This window comes from Macrosteles quadrilineatus, unplaced genomic scaffold, assembly GCF_028750875.1.
Source record: "Macrosteles quadrilineatus isolate MER2022 unplaced genomic scaffold, UCM_ALF_1.0 Scaffold_4__1_contigs__length_99947679, whole genome shotgun sequence".
Lineage (NCBI taxonomy): Eukaryota > Metazoa > Arthropoda > Insecta > Hemiptera > Cicadellidae > Macrosteles > Macrosteles quadrilineatus.
In genome coordinates, this window is record NW_026542597.1 from 16321495 (window position 1) to 16334521 (window position 13027).

General features: G+C 34.3%; 1 protein-coding gene across 1 annotated transcript; it reads left to right on the forward strand.

Moving 5' to 3' along the window:
- The first annotated feature begins 4011 nt into the window (after positions 1 to 4011).
- Positions 4012 to 12327, forward strand: LOC128992322 (bis(5'-nucleosyl)-tetraphosphatase [asymmetrical]-like). The gene is made up of 3 exons (XM_054415832.1): positions 4012 to 4311; positions 7538 to 7653; positions 12106 to 12327. The coding sequence occupies exons 1-3, from the start codon at positions 4206 to 4208 to the stop codon at positions 12301 to 12303; spliced, it is 420 nt and encodes a 139-aa protein (XP_054271807.1). The 5' UTR covers positions 4012 to 4205; the 3' UTR covers positions 12304 to 12327.
- The last annotated feature ends 700 nt before the right edge of the window (positions 12328 to 13027 follow it).

The window sequence follows — 13027 nt, forward strand, 5'->3', positions numbered from 1 at the left end:
GTGATTTCTATTTTGAAATTAGATTTGAGAGAAACTGAAACGTTTTTTTAGTATTCAGGTTATTTTCAATGTTTTTTTTAGGTACTCTTGTCTTTTATTAACTACATTAGGTTAGGTTAAGTAACCGAATTTTTAAATTAAAGTAATTGTATTTTTTATGTTTAAATAACCTAACCTAACCTATCCTGGTGTCGTGGGTATAACAGATAAAACCGGGTGAGTTCGGTGTAACAGAAAGTTACCTTTTTTTTATCACCTTTTTCAAATGGTTTTATAACAATACAATTTGATTATTCATTGAAATTAATTTGTGCGTATCATGATTTATTTGTAACTTTTAACAGTTGAAATTTAAAATATTAAAGGTTTCTTAAGATTTAAATATGGATGGAATTAGATTTAAAATTCTTAGATTTTACCACGAACACTGCAAAAGACCCGGTATGGATCATAAACATAAACAAATTATGTTTTTGGCCCGAAAGTAAACAAAACAATATGTTAATTAATGCTATTAGTATAGGGGTTTTGTTTACTTTCGGGCCAAAAACGCCATTTATGTTTATGACTACATAGGTATGCAATTCCCGTTATATGCTGACGTCACCCAGATTGCAAACACCAATTCACCATTAAAAAAAATAATAAAAACAATAACAATCAAATCAAAACAAATTTACTTGTATGGTAATACAATCAGGTGATCATTTGTTTGCAATCTGGGTGACGTCAGCATATGACGGGAATAGCACACCTATGTATTTTCCTTCCACCATGATCCATACCGGTTTTTTTCTAGTATTTGTGGATTTTACCTATTTGTATATTGAAATCTAAATCATATATTTACAATGGGTTGAGATTAATAGTTTAAGAAGAGATTAAAATTAATTAATACTTCAAACCTTAATTACTGGCAAAAACAAAATCTCAATATGTATACATTTTAATTCTTATATTTTTTGTACCAACCAATTTTTCTACGTAGCCTACTTTTTTCAATTTGAAGGCAGTTTGTTAACAGGATATTTGTGTTTTCTTTACCCACCTAACTAAAACTTTAAACATACAGAATTTCTATTGATGTTTACACGGTAAAAAGTATACTCTGTTATCTAAGTCACATATAGCGGTAATATTTAGCAGTATGAAGACTTGCATGTTTTAAAATTGCTTTTCTGTAAAACAATACAAGGCCCACCTTCCAAGCCAACATTTCGCTTATGAAATAAAATTTTGTTAGAATATCAAGTTTTCATTTATTTGCACTCTAGATACATTTTCATTTCATTAAATTAAGACTTGTACCTTTAGTTGTATTTGAAATAATTGTCAGTTTTCAACAGGGCATATTTAAACGTCACATTTTCATATTGATGAAAAAATAAGTCAGCCTTTGTGATGTAGATTTAGCTCTCTATGTGTTGTATTGTCTTTAACCTAATTTAGTATTTTTGGATTTTCTCTAACAGATGAATTTCTAGCAGCAATATTCAACTAGGGGTAAATTTGATTTGTGTGATACACATTGTATTTTATTTGTAGGATCACCATATTGTATTTTCTTTTGTAAAATAAATTTACATCAATTAAGTCTTATTTTTTTAATATGTCCCTTATGAAACATTCCATATAAAACATAATATGTATGTCTAATTACAACAGTGTTATTTGCACCAAATGTTCTTTTGTTTTGCATAACCACTGTTGGGAATAGACTGTGCAATTTGTGTGCAATGTGACTTTTTAGTGAATTTCCCATATACAGTAGACTCCCTCTTTTCCGGACACCTTTTAACCGGACTACAGCTTGACTGAAATTAAATCTCTTTAACCGGACAATTATTATCAGCACATTGGTTTAACCGGACTAGATCGGCATGAAGTGGCCGGTACTGAAGCGACTGTTCTTGTGGGAAAGATTTGAGAACAGTAATCCCATGTCTAAATACAATGCTCTCCTAAATTTAAGTCAAATATCACCGTAAACGGTCCGTTTTAATGAGTTTTTGGGGACGTCGGCTTAACCGGAAAACCCGTTATCCGGACTGGCCTCGGTCCCTAGGAGTTCGGATAAGAGGGAGTCTACTGTAGTGAATAAGACATTACCAAAGTTAAAGTGATGGTTGATGATAGAAGTGGTGAGAAGTGATGTTCATGTAAATTATCCTTCAGGCTCCGAACTATCGTTGCTAGATTTTTTGTCAGGGAGTTAAAATTACGCAAAATAAGTTTTTCACCCACAACTTATGTATTTGCATTTTGCAAATTTATCTCCCTTTAAGATTGAAATCCTCATAAAATGAAGAAAACACTGGCTATTTTCAACCATACAATTTTATTGAGTGCAATCCTAAAAGTTTTTCAATTTTTTTATAATAATCTTCAAAAAATTTTAACCTTGCAAAATTTGTCGAACATTTTTTATAGGCTTATGTTTTATGAAATTGAGGCCTATGATTTTCCAAACAAAATTATATGTAAAACAAGTTTCTCAGTCTGTTACATTTTAGTAAAACTTATGAATACAAACCTTTTTTGTATTCATTGATAAAACCAATTCTCCTTAGTCTGATAAAACCCTGCATGTGCAATACATAAACAATGGCCAACATCAAGAACTAGCACAGAAAACACACTATTATTATGTTTAGTGTATGTTTTCTGTGACCATTGACACTTGGAGGGATATATGTATGTGTGTAAGTTAAAACAAGCAAAAGTTATACAATTTGGTGAAATTTGGTACAAACATGTAAACATATGTTTATTCGAACGAATTTTACCTACTCAATAAACTAATATTATTGTAATAGGTATTAAATATGACAATTTTTAAGGAGATATTTTTGTGAAAATCTAATCTGGCAAATAGAAATTTTTCTGGAGTTTTGCTAGAAGGTATTTGAACATTGAACTTAACAATTTTTTTTTTAAGTGCCGTTTTGCAAACATTCTTATGGATAAGGAAACAGCTGATCTCATTGTCAACGAGGCTGAAATAATACTTTACCTAACCCGCCATGTTAAACTTCCCTATCCCAAGCGTGATGTATACAACTTCCTTACTTCTCGAGTGATGTAAAGTTGAAAAAAACTCACTCGGTGATGTAATGAAACCCATTTAAATAACATTGAGTGGATAACTGAAAAAATATACCTCTATGGAGCCAACGACGTTCAACGCTAGAAATCAGCTGTGTGTTTGAATTTTATTGTTATGCTTTGAAGAATTTTCCTAACCTAGCTTTTGTTTGTAAATGAACGTTACTGTTAGAAGATGAGTAAAATTGATAATGAAGCATATTGCTCGTGACCTCCTGAATATTGTCGGGTCAGGTAAAATCTTGTACGTTACACGTTACGCAAGAGCGTGTTTACATCACTTCGGTGAATTATGCAACTCGCCTTCGCTCGTTGCACAACATTCACCTGCGTGATGTAAAAACGCTCTTACTACACTTGTAATGTAAATAGCTATTACTCATATCTGGGTTAAAGCTCAAACTTTACAACTACATTATCCAATAGCTAAAAGTACTAGCTAGTACACTCAGTCACATCCATCTTTATTAGAATATACAGTATAGTAATATTAATAATAGAATGAATCAACAGATAAAAAAGGATGTTATCAATACAGCTCTTAGAAATCTTTAACGAGTGTTAAGGGTTACAATCACTACATCTTTGGACACACTAATATGTTTATTCATACATTTATTTTAAACTTAACAAACCAAATTATACACTGTATATATATGTACGACACATTTTTCCTTTCTATGCCATGGTGGAAGGAAAATCTATGCACTATGAAACCATTTTTCACATTAGATACTGTAAGATTATGCACTATGACATGCAGCCTGAAATTAATGTGTCGGCATTGACCTGAACAGCTGCATTTTATGTGCAGCAAAGCCGGACAATTTTGGAAAAAAAACACGCATAACAAAACCAATAATGAACATAACCTAAATTATTCTAGCCACTTTTCAGTCACGTCATAACATAAACATAACCTAAATTAGCGAGCGTGTGTTAATTTAATTTATTTATACGAGTTTTCAGTTCACTTTCACTATTTTAGGGTATGAGCTAAAAGTTCTATAACTTACATTAACCCGTGATAAGATACATATCTGTCAATTATTGTCATTGTCAATGTTTTGTAGGTTTTCTTAAAAAATATTTATTGCAAAATGGCTGTCAGAGCAGCAGGATTTGTAATTTTTCGCAGAAACCCAGATATAGAATATTTATTAATGCAAACTTCTTATGGGAAACATCATTGGACTCCACCGAAAGGTAAACACGACTTAAGTTTTTTGATAATGAGTTGTTACTGTTGTAAGATTTAAAATATTCCTTGTCTGCTCAGGTCATAGGAGTTAATCCTCCTAGTAAGTCTAACCGGAACCCATTAAAAAGTTAACTTTGTCATAGGGTCTAAGTTAAGTTAGGCTTGGAATGAGCATCAATGATGTTTTCGATATATCTATTTTCGATGTTTTTAAAGTTACATAGATAGTAGGTTAAGTTAAGTTACCAATGATTTTGTTAGTTCAACTTAGGAAGCATTAGCGCACAGGTTCTTTTCTTAGCTGCCTAGGCCTATATCAATGTGTTTTTACGAACATGGATGTTTTTGGCCAAAGTACCATACCAGTAAGCCTATTGAAATATCAATGTTTTCCATTTTAATTGAAAAGACCTAGGCCTAGTTCAACTTTCCACAATAATGTAACTCACTAACTTAAATAGTAAAGAAACTGATGACTAATCTAATAGAATCAAAAATTTTAAGTGGCAAATTTAACCCTACTAGTGTTATGTGTCGTAAAAGCGATTCATAACACATCCGCTGTAGTGTTATGTGTCGCATTTGCGACTCACAAACACTGTTTACGGCGACGGCTCTGGGACTGACTGAATCGGATTGAACTGGATCGAGTTAGGTATAGTTTTTTTTCAGCAGATTCAGAGCTTTCTCCTGATGTCTGTTTCTATGCGCTTTTCATTTTAATTCCGAAAATATTGTAGCAGACAGCTGACGTGCGTATTTGTAAACAGCTTGGTTAACCTCGCACCGATGACTGATGTGTTTTATTTTTATTACGTTTATCATTGTTTTAGTGTTAAAAATCAAAAGTAGTGATATACCTGGTGCATTATAAGAAGATTTAAGTGATTTTGAAGGGCTGGTTGATGATCCTGAAGAAGTAGGTAGTGGTATTGATGTAAATTATCAGCCAGATTCCTAGCTATGGTTAGGCTATGCATTCTTAGCAAAACGCTATGTACCGAAATCTGTTTTTTGCCCATAACTTATTTATTTGCAAACCTAAGTTACTTCCTTATATTATTATATTTTTGGAATCCTCATAAAATTCTGAACAAAGTGGCTATTTTAAAATATTTGTAGACCTATAAATTATAACAATTTATTGAGCGCAAACATAAATTTTTTTCATTTATTTTATAATTTTTGAGAAATGTTAACCCCACAAAAATTGTTGAACATGTTTTGTGTAATGTTTTATATGTTACATTGAAGCCCATAATTTTCCAAACAAAATTATACCTATATAAAACAGTATACTTTACATTGTTTTTAAGTTTCTAAGATACATTTTAATAAAACCCTGCGATTGCACAATAAATGGGCAAACATTAAGATCAAAACTAGAGACACTTGGAGGGTTAAGGGAGGAGAAATTCTCTTGCCACCTATTTCAACAATCCCTACAGATGTGCCCTTTGAATTCAAACGTTTACAGTTTCCTGTGCGACTCGCATTTGCAATACCGGTAACCATAAACAAATCTCAAGGGCAACCATTGCAAGTGTGTGGATGTGACTTTAAAAAACCATGTTTCTCGCATGGACAACTTTCTTTATGTGACATGCTCTCGCGTTGGAAAATCAAATAATCTAGCCTAGGCCACTTTGTTTACGCACCAAACTGAACAAAAAAAAATATTGTTTACAAAAAAGCCCTTCATCAATTGTTTACTGTATAGTGACGTTTTACTGTTCTAATTGTAAAACATAAGTTAATAAATAATATTAAAAGTAGGCCTAACATAAAATGGATTGCTCTGAAATATAAGAGACCTTCCAGAGATTCAATATTGAATGGTTAACTTTCTTAAAATCGCAGCAATGGTTGACGGGTAAGCTAGTTTTATTTTCTCTCGACATATTTTATTTTATTCATTCCAACCGTCAAATCATTTTTCTTTAGAATTTGTTACGAAATCTAAATTTAGGCTCTACAGTTGAACCTCTATAAGACGAATTTCAAGGGGTACGGGAAATATTCGTACAATAGAGGTATTCTTAATAAAGAGGGTCGTTTTATCGAGGTTTAATGCTGCTGTTATTCTTCTTATAGAGGTTTCTCCTTGCTCCAAGGTTTTTCCAAACAATGATTGAGGAAGGAGGAGGGATGGGTGGGGGTTTCATGTTGAGACAAGCTTCTGTTTGTTTTGAAAACTACGTACTATGGAGGTTAAGATTATGATAAATTCGTCTTATAGAGGTCACGTTCGTCTTGTAGAGGTTTTGTGCTAAGAATATTCGTTGTATAGAGGTTAATCAGTCCTAGCCCATGTCACAAACAAATTCGTCTTATGGAGGTTTTTAACTTAATTACTACGTTGTATAGAGGTGTTTTTAGCATTGACCTATATGAAAGTGTACAATAAAAATTATTGAAAGTACCACCTACCTATATAATAATGTGTGTAATAAAACTCTTTTCCACGCCAGTGGCATTTTTAATTAAAGTCGGAAGAAATCAAACGCTTAATCAAGCGGTCAAATCCATTTAGGTTTTGTGGATGTGGCGGTAATTGGACCCGTCCCTCCTGCACCGAAGTCCAAGATGCTAACCACTTGGCTAGCAACACATCCACTTGGAACATATAACGGTATTTTCACATAATACTGTTGACTCACGAGTGGTAAATACATATAGGCCTAAGGATGGTAAGTGATGATCGATTTTGATTGGACACGTCAATCATTATCAAACCCAATGGTCACATATGGTTCAAGTATTATTAGATGTATTTTTATGTATTTTCAGTAAATGACTAATAACATGGGCAATGCTGATTGCTGACTAAGGAGTTATTCATAACATCATATCTGGTGTTTCCCCTACCTTTAGGTTGATAGCCCAGTAAGTTACCTTTTACTGAGGCCTGGAAACCGATTAGGTTTAACTTTACTCCTTTTTTTGTTACTAGGGCAAGGATGACATTTCGGCAGAACTTTGATATTTGATTCAATAGATATAGAAGTATGGTTTTTGGTTCTAGTCTAGGCTAAATTTGGTTAGGCTATTGATCAATCAATACTTTTATGCTTGTTAATATGGAGTTGGATATAAAAGTTTTTGCCATAAGTCCTCCCCCCTTAAGCTGAATTCTTAAAGTAGATTATTGGTAATACATTAATAAGTATTGTAGTGTTATGACGCATAAATGATTCAAATTAAACACTCATGCGTCACATTTTCTTCCAGGACATGTAGACCCAGGAGAGACAGACTTTACGACTGCACTAAGAGAAACAGAAGAAGAAGCTGGCTTATCAGAAAAGGATTTAAAAGTATTTAAACAATTTGAAAGAACTTTGAATGTAAGTTGTACCCTGGTTTTATATATGCCGTGGTATTGCGTTTTTGGTACTTCAACTATTTGACAGAACATATTATGTGTCTCCAACACGTTTTATTTCATTTTCACTTTAATTATCAGTATCAAAATGAGATGGGAACGCCACCTAGGTGCATATTGCATATTTTAACCCAAATACGAGTAAAGGATTAGTTTAGATTGTTGGGAGATGATCTGTGTAGCTTTGTTACTGACTAAGATCAGCTGTTTCACCAGTCAGGATCATGTATTGAAAGCCTAACGATCAGGGACAGCTGGGTCCAGTTTCAAACCACCAAAAAGCTACTGACTTTACTAAGGATCGAATCGTAGACTTTCTAATAGTTACTTGGGGCCACTGTGCTACCCTTAAAAAAATCTGGAATTTAGAAAATAGTATACACATACCTCGAGTCAATTACTTCACACATGTAGCCATTATTAAAATTTAATTAAGACTATATTACTATACTAACAGCCTTCAGTAGGAAGATCTCCCTGGTTTTTTTTAAATTCATGCATAAATCGTTTGAGCTCAACAGCACGACTTGCTTGTTTCGTCACCGTGTCTGCCGCGGGTAATGACACCCAGTGCGTGAGGGTGCTAATGCTTGCAGCTAGCTTTGAGAAAATACAACTGTGATCTTAAAGGTAAAATGAAAACAAAAGTTAAATATCCTAAAAAAATATTCTTAGTTTCTGTAAACTGCTAACAAGTGAAAGGGTTCCTGATACCGCAGACGTTTCCAGATTCAAGTTTTGTCCTGCCATGACGGTTGAACCGCATCAGAAGATTTTTTGTTACCCTTAGCTGCTTCATCTTCATTGCTAAAAAAGTTTGTGACACACACTATCACTGTTGCAATGAAGAAGGTCTTAAAAAAACCAAGCACCCCTAGAAAGCCATTCAACATACAATCTGATTTTGGTACGTGATTTTACAAAAAGGAGTTCCAGCCATTCATGAAACGATTGGGATAACTCACTACAGTACGTTCTCACATTTGAATGTGTCTATTATGTAACGGTTTAACCAAACGATTCAAGGGTGGATGTGGAGAAGGTTTTCCGAACAAGGAAACCTATGACCAAGTAAGGCTATGCTACCGGAGCTCGTTGACAAATACAACTCCCGTTTACATAGGACAATAAATTGTGACCAAATTACGTTATTAGAAAACCCAAAAAAGGAACTTATGTTGGTTCTCACCATGTGTGACAACACCAAAAAGCCCAAATTTGCACTCGACGATGTAGTGAGAATATCAAAGTATAAAACTCTTTTTGAATAGGCGTATACCTTCGAGGTAGTACAGAATTTTTTGTGGTTAACCGTGTGCGACACACCTTGCCTGTGTACAACTTGCTAGATGAACATGGGGACATTGTGAAAGGTGCTTTTTACGAGTCTAAAATGTAAAAACTATTCTGTCATTTGTCTGGTAGAAAAAGTGATCAAAGAAAAAAAAATTATCTAGTCAAGTGATGGGGATTAAAGAAAAAGGTAGATAGATTCCAGTCACCTTGTGTGAGACCGTGTTGATACACATTATGGATAAGTTTTTGCCACTCGCTCTATCGATAGGACCAGCGACAAGATGAACAAGGCCACATGAATCTTGGATATAAAAAACTACGCTTTGTAGCTGAGCTGGATTTTACACAATAAGATACAAAAAAACATTCAGTTCAGGATTCAGTTGAGACCTCAAGTGTCATGATACTGGAGCTCAGATGCGCCTTTGCAGTTTTAGAGGGCCGCTTTTAAAAGGTTGAGGCATGATCAAGAGTGGAAAGTTGACCTTTCAATTGCTTTATTAGCACCCAATAGCCAGTGTCAGTACCGTACTGCCTGTGCAACCGAACAGGTGAGTACCTGGGCCTTGCTCACACCTTGCCATTATTAGTATCTGCAATATTTACGCTGAACATTTGCTCGTGTGTGTGTGTGTGTGTGTGTCTGTAGCCAAGAATCATTTTACTATTTTAATTTAGGAATACAGTGAAGTTTTTTTGTTTTAGTTGTAACAGTTAACACTTCAAAATTGCCTGTGCAACCGAACAGGTGAGTACCTGGGCCTTGCTCACACTTTGCCATTATTAGCATCTGCAATATTTACTCTGAACATTTGCTCGTGTGTGTGTGTCTGTAGCCAAGAATCATTTTACTATTTTAATTTAGGAATACAGTGAAGTTTTTTTGTTTTAGTTGTAACAGTTAACACTTCAAAATTGAAGTTACAATTCACTGTTACATTTTGTACACATTTTACTGTTACAGTAGACCCCCTCTTAACCGACCTCGTATTAACCGACAATCGGATTATCCGCCTTGTTTTAACCGACCTTGCTTTGAGAGCAGTTCGGTTTAACCGCCACTTTCTTGGAATCTCGGCATTTCCGTTCCCACGCTGGCCGATGAGAACTGAACCATGCGCTTATCTCCTCAGGATATGACTAAGAATAAATTATTTTGTATTGGTCACAAAAAATATAGCATAGCCTAATGTCAGTTTGTCATCATCGTTCGTAGCCCGAGCACATCTGATCTGATTTGTTATCTGTGCGGCAAATTTATAACATCATAAAGTGCGTTACGATTTTGAGAACTGATTATCTTGTTAACGCAACTTGTAGGGAGGGAAGGGAAGAGGGGTTAACAACTCCAGGTCAAGATAGTTTTGTGCCTGGAGCCTCCAGTGAGAGGCTATAAATAAACATCCTGTCTTGTAACAAAATGGTTGCTTGTATCTTTAATTTCGACAAAAGGTTCTGTACTGTATTACAATGGATTTGGAAAGCATCAATTAATACATAACAGTACTAAAGTTTTTAAAATAGGAATTTTTATTGACTCTTGCCTAGTATTATAATATATTCCACTGAAAGTAGGCCTATTTGACATAACCGTGTTTTGTGTTTATTTGTGACTTTTCTATCTATACGAAAAAGGAGATAAGAGTAGTTTATTTTATAAATAATGCAAGTATGACTTCAAAATAATGAATATATAATTACAAATGAATAGCACTTCATTATGTTATGATTATTGATTTTAGGGATTGCCCGTTTTAACCGACCCTTTGAGTTATCCGACCTAGGTCCGGTCCCATTTGGGTCGGTTAAGAGGAGGCCTACTGTATGCGTATGGTTTAATGCTAATACTTCCTAGCTGTAATGCAACTCAGCACCTATTCATCGTATTGCATATTGTGTTTTCTGTTACGTCTCATTGCTTTTGTACATTTCATGGCGTTTGACATTTATTGTTTTATCTTGTAACAATACAAACTCTTAGTAGCTGTGGTCTCTTACTCGACCTTTGTATTTGTTCCTTCACATTTGTAAGCTTGGAGGTATATTTCAACATTAAAGTTTATAAATGTTTATGTTTGTGAACAGTAACTTCACAATATTTGATCTTTTATAATTTGAGAATGTTTTCGTGCTGTTCTTGCTTGTTTTTACAAATTCAATATATAGTATCACTATCATTCGATTGTCTGGAATGTTGTGATTACTGTATTATACTAAACAAGTGATCATCCAACAACATTTTAAATCTTACATATTTTAGTTTGCCACATATTGCTTCATTTGTCCTTTTACAGAATACAATACCTATGTCTCTACAACAAGTTAAACACTTTAGAGAAGAGTAAAGAGTGAATGACGAGTGAAGAGGGTTACCATGGAACATCAATCGTGCTCGAGATCAATGTCCAGGAAAAGGACGGCGATTACAGCACTTTTACCAAAGCGATTTGCCGAGGCGCTGACGGCTGAGGAACTGGAGATCTCCTGTTAGAATGGAATACGATACTTAGGGTTGAGTCTATCAATGTGCGAATACGAAAGGAGTAATGAATAAAGTATGATCATGGAGAACATTTTGTTGTTTCTAACCGAGTTTATTGTTTATGTGTAAGGCTATAATAGAACTAAGCGGTTCAGGGATCTGATGTGTATGCACACAGAGTTATTATACAGCTATTATGGTTTATTTAGCACTATTACTGGTTTTGTGTTTAATACATAGCAGTCGCGCTGTTGAGCTAGATTGGTTTATGCATAAATTAAAAATCAGACAAATCTATCACTGAAATCTGTATCTAAATACTGTATCTTTAATTTATGAAGACTCTTTAATAGTATCTGTTAAAACAATGGGCATTGTCATTTTTTCTATTGTTAATGTTTGTTGAAATTAAAATGAAGGCGGTGATACACTTTTAGTTGTATTTTGTCAGCACAATTTGCCGAAATAATCATTTTTATTGTATCTTCTGCTAAAGCATTTAGTGGGAGTAAATCATATGTTTTTGTCTTATTATCACCGGATGCATACGTCATTTTGTTACAATATCTCTTTTCACTTAGTATTTTAGACACCTATTGAATAATAAAAATATCAGTAGGATTATTCTGTTTTCAGTACAATGTGAACAATAAACCAAAAATTGTCATCTATTGGCTGGCTGAGCTTGTTGACAAAGACAAAGAAATTAAAATGTCAAAGGAGCATCAAGACTTCAAGTGGCTGCCTCTGGAAAAAGCTTGCGAGTTGTCTGGTTTCAAGGACTTTGCCGATCTTCTGAAAGAATGTCAGGAGTTCATTTGTAAAAGCCTGTGATTTATTAGTAATAATTTTTTCATACCTTAAACGTTAAATAAAATTATTCTTATATACCCATTTCCAGCTTTTGAAACTTATTTACCAACCTAAAGTAAAAAGAACATTTCTACACGGAGGACAAGTTTGAAAGCTAGTGTTTTTGTGCCTAAGTTTTGTTACCTATTTTATGTACTGAAACAAACTTTCTAATTAAATGCTCAACCTTTACTTTAACACATTCACTGTGTACCAACAACGGCATAGTCGAGCGAACCAGTTTGGCTTTAAAATATTTCAGTCTGACAAATAGCAAACGATGTTCAGCTTTAAGACGAAAGTCAACGTAGATTGCTTAAATACTCACAGATAGCAGCACCGTCTGGAACTAGCCGGTCTCATTGTATTGCCAATTGGAAGTAGCAAGACGGGACAAGTTGATTAATGATTTCTAAGCTTGTCAGTGATTTTACAGGGAAATGTACTACCAACCTATACCACAATAAAGCACCCTTTCCTAGCTAAACGCAGACTTAAAAATGCCCGTTCCTCCCGGTGTGCTGCTGCGGAGAAATTGAATGGAATGTAGGCAATGTCACCACTCACGGGCGAGCGCTCAGGGTGGCAGAAACGAACTAGAGCACACACCGAGTGACCCGCAGCGAACGTGTTAAACGTATGAAATTTAAGATTTAAAAATTACACATTTAAAACACACAACACAATTTGAACATTTTAATTATTT